Below are 1,571 nucleotides of genomic sequence, written 5' to 3' on the forward strand. Positions count from 1 at the left end.
TCAGCTATGGACGCGAGGTCTGAGGAAGATGATCTGGAAGGGATTGCTAAGTGGGCATCCCAGAAAAGTGGGCATCTTGAAGAAAAGGCTACTATCAGGTGAGAACAAGATCGAAGAATTAGCGTTCCTTTAGAAGTAGTGAAAACAGTGATTTTGCAATGTCCCGTGTGTCAGAATCAGAAACAAATATTTATTCCACATATGATTCAAGGCACATTGAAGCGAGGTTAATTACCTGGACAAATAATCGATTATATCAGTCTGATACCAATCAGCAGAGGATGTCATTATGTGTGTACGATTGTGGACACATATTCAGGATACTTGATGATATTACCATGCAAAAGAGCTACGCAGTTGAATACCATTAAATTGTTAGATCAAGTGGCAGTATCTGTGTACCTTTACAGATTCAAAGTGACAATGGGTCACATTTTAAAGGAAAGCTGATTCAGGACTTTTGTCAGGAGAAGGGCATTGAATGTATTTTCCATGTCCCTTAACACCCCGAGGCTTTTGGATTGATTGAGAGAATAAATGGTTTGTTGAAAAAACAGTTGTGAAAGACTGGGAGTGGTAACCTGAAAGGGTGGCATGAATGCATTTTTTGGATGCAGTGCAAGTGTTAAATAACAGACCAATTGCAAATGGTGAAACTCCATTAATGCGAATGTTAACGCCAGCTATACAAAGGAAACCGAACATGGCATTTAAAACATTGATGTACTGGGAAATATTACCTGGGGCTCTAGCTCCTTATCGAGTGACACCAGAGTCTGCAGTGGTGGCTTTGCATGCTATGGAGGAGATCAGACTTGAACCAAGAGGGATCATTGTTGTTGACACTGGAATTGGTGTGCAGATTCCATCAGAACATATGGGATTGATGGCCCCTAGATCTGGCTTAGCATTGAGTGGGATCCAGGTACTGGGAGGGATTGTGGATGCAGATAATCAGGGAGAAATAAAAGTAATTCTGATCAATAGTGTAGAGAAAATGTTACCAATTCATAAAGGAGATTGAGTGGCTCATCTGATTATCATTCCTGTAAAATTATCCATGATAGAAAAAGGAGAGCCGCCCACCGTGGTAACTGCATGTTGGGACAAAGGTTTTGGCTCATCAGACAAAATGATTCCGGGGGGGAAAAGTTTGGGTTGAGAAACCTAGTGACCCGCTGTTTCCAGCAGATGTAATTGCAGCAGGAAAGGATCAGGTTGTTCTAGTGATGGAACCGCGAAAGAGGAAATGGTGCCACAAATGTTATTTATGTGAGTCATGTACTTCACTGATATCTTGTTTTTTTTGTCATTTTATTTTCTTCCAGACCCTGTGTGTGGTGTGTGCACTTGTGGATTTGCATGGAGTCCATTTGGGAGGGTCATGCAAAAAGATGTGTGCGAATGTCTCCATTGTACATCCGACTCTGATGATCTGGATGACGACTAACGTCTTTGACGTTACCATGTTGCCAGACACGATTCGGCTGCACTGTACCGTGGTTGTTTGAGGAACCGTTGTGAACATGGCCGTGGTGTTTTGCTCTCTTCCGCGACATCCATGTCTTTTG

General features: G+C 42.3%; 1 protein-coding gene across 1 annotated transcript; it reads left to right on the top strand.

Moving 5' to 3' along the window:
- Nucleotides 1-703: 703 nt before the first annotated feature.
- LOC138579946 (deoxyuridine 5'-triphosphate nucleotidohydrolase-like) lies at nucleotides 704-1,024 on the top strand. The gene has a single exon (XM_069650169.1). The coding sequence runs from the start codon at nucleotides 704-706 to the stop codon at nucleotides 1,022-1,024; it is 321 nt and encodes a 106-aa protein (XP_069506270.1).
- Nucleotides 1,025-1,571: the final 547 nt, after the last annotated feature.

Source organism: Ambystoma mexicanum, chromosome 3p (assembly GCF_040938575.1).
Source record: "Ambystoma mexicanum isolate Mex_15411 chromosome 3p, UKY_AmexF1_1, whole genome shotgun sequence".
Taxonomy (NCBI): Eukaryota; Metazoa; Chordata; class Amphibia; order Caudata; family Ambystomatidae; genus Ambystoma; species Ambystoma mexicanum.

Bases quoted from the DNA above. Each gene is read 5' to 3' on its own strand.
- LOC138579946 (XM_069650169.1), top strand. From the start codon at position 704: ATGGCATTTAAAACATTGATGTACTGGGAAATATTACCTGGGGCTCTA.